Below are 1,828 nucleotides of genomic sequence, written 5' to 3' on the forward strand. Positions count from 1 at the left end.
GAGGGGAGGACGGGAACTCCGGCGTTTTGGCGAGTCACCACGCTCCGCTTGTCTTGTCTTTCCCCAGTGGGATGACTTCATGGAACTGGGCAATAGCATCCCCAATTCTCAGCTGGACCAGATCATAGCAGGGCAGAAGGCCAATCAGTGTGCCGTGCTCATGTACACTTCCGGGACCACGGGCAACCCCAAGGGGGTGATGCTCAGCCATGACAACGTAAGTGCTGGCTCTGCCGACAGTGACATCAGAGTCCCTTCGCTCTGGGCAGTGGCCTTCGGGGTGTTTTGGTTCTTGACCCACAGGGGCAGGGTGGCACCCAGAGGTCTAGCACGCAGACCTTAACCAGCAGGGCGTCTGGAGTCTTGCAGTCGCTTCCAAGGGGGGCAGCAGAGATCAGGGGTGGAGATCAGGGACTTTGGAGTGGACCTGGGTACAAATTCCGGCCCTGTGACCTTGGGCAAGACATGTAACGTCTCCAAGCCTCAGTTTCCTCATCTGTAAAATGGGTGTGATGTAATAGTCCCTGCGTCGTGGGTCGTTCTGAAGATGAAATGAGTTAATATTGGTCGAGAGCCTAGAGCCATGTTTGGTAATTAAATAAGTACGGGAAAGAGCAGTGACAGTTCCGTGTTTCGGGAGTAAAGCGGGAGCTGAGGTTTTGGTTCCCTCGAGGAAGGCTGTGTGTTTGGGGGACACTTCTGTATGTCTGGATGAAGTCCAAGGCCGATGGTAATTTAGATCACTGTTAGAAAAGAAAAGGGAACACATGCTAAAAGATTCCCTTTATAGAAAACCCTAGAAAATGCAAACTTATCCGCAGGGACCGAAAGCAGGATCAGCGGTTACCTAAGGATGGGTAGAAACCTAGCGACACGTGGGAACTCTGGGGGGAGATGAAAATGTTCACTGTCTTGACGGTGTTGACGGTTTCACAGGTATCGACACATGTCAGCATGTGTCAGATCATACCCTTTAAACTGTGCAGTTCATTATGTGTCAGTTATCCCTCTATAAAGCTGTTTTTTTTTTTCTCAAAAGAATGCAACGGTAACAGTTCACTTCTGTTGCACGCTCACTCCATGCCAGGCGCTGTTCTGAGAGTAGTGTAAACTTAGAAAATCCTCGCAGCGATTCTGTTGACTCGATCAGGTGGATGCCGTTTACGGATGAGAAAATGGAAGCCCAGAGAGGTTAATTCACTTGGCCCAGGTCACACAGCAAGCGACGCAGTGGAGCCAGGATTTGAAGCCAGGCAGGGTGGCTTCACAGTCCGCATTTTTAACTACACTGTAGGTAGACATGGGGAGCGTGTAAAGATGTCCAGAGATGCGATACAAACGTTTAATGTAAATAATGCAGAACAGTACACAGCACACAGTGATTTCTGTTAAAACTTTTGAAAAGGCAGCAAGCAACATGTAAGCTTTAAAAGCAGAGAAAAATCTGGCAAGACATGCACCCAACTGACAATGTTGGTTCCCCTCATGAGTTAGAAAAATTGCTAGTTTTTAAACGAAGCGTTTCTACCTTCTGAGAGCTTTTCCCTCCAGTCTAGCTAAATAATTGCTAGCACACTGGCCTTTGCCCGGCTGTTCCCTCGCATGGGGGTCTCTTTCCCAGAGAGCTACATGGCTTCCTCCTTCAGCTCCTTCCAGTCCCCGCTCAGACATGACCTCCTCTGTGAAGCCCTCCCTGATTTCCATGTTTAAAATAGCAATAATAAACCACCCCATTGGTCCCTCATCCTCTGGCTGCTATTCCTTCCTTCCTTCCTTCCTTCCTTCCTTCCTTCCTTCCTTCCTTCCTTCCTTCCTTCCTTCCTTCCTT

General features: G+C 49.3%; 1 protein-coding gene across 1 annotated transcript in view; it reads left to right on the plus strand.

The window, feature by feature from the left end:
- ACSBG2 (acyl-CoA synthetase bubblegum family member 2) overlaps window positions 1–1,828 on the plus strand; it is a 21,496-nt gene that overhangs the window by 7,787 nt on the left and 11,881 nt on the right. Inside the window, exon 5 of the mRNA XM_025043186.1 lies at window positions 68–217. Coding sequence (XP_024898954.1) covers window positions 68–217 — 150 coding nt within the window. The remainder of the gene's footprint in view (window positions 1–67; window positions 218–1,828) is intronic.

Source organism: Pteropus alecto, unplaced genomic scaffold (genome assembly GCF_000325575.1).
Source record: "Pteropus alecto unplaced genomic scaffold, ASM32557v1 scaffold30, whole genome shotgun sequence".
In the NCBI taxonomy this organism is placed as follows: Eukaryota; Metazoa; Chordata; class Mammalia; order Chiroptera; family Pteropodidae; genus Pteropus; species Pteropus alecto.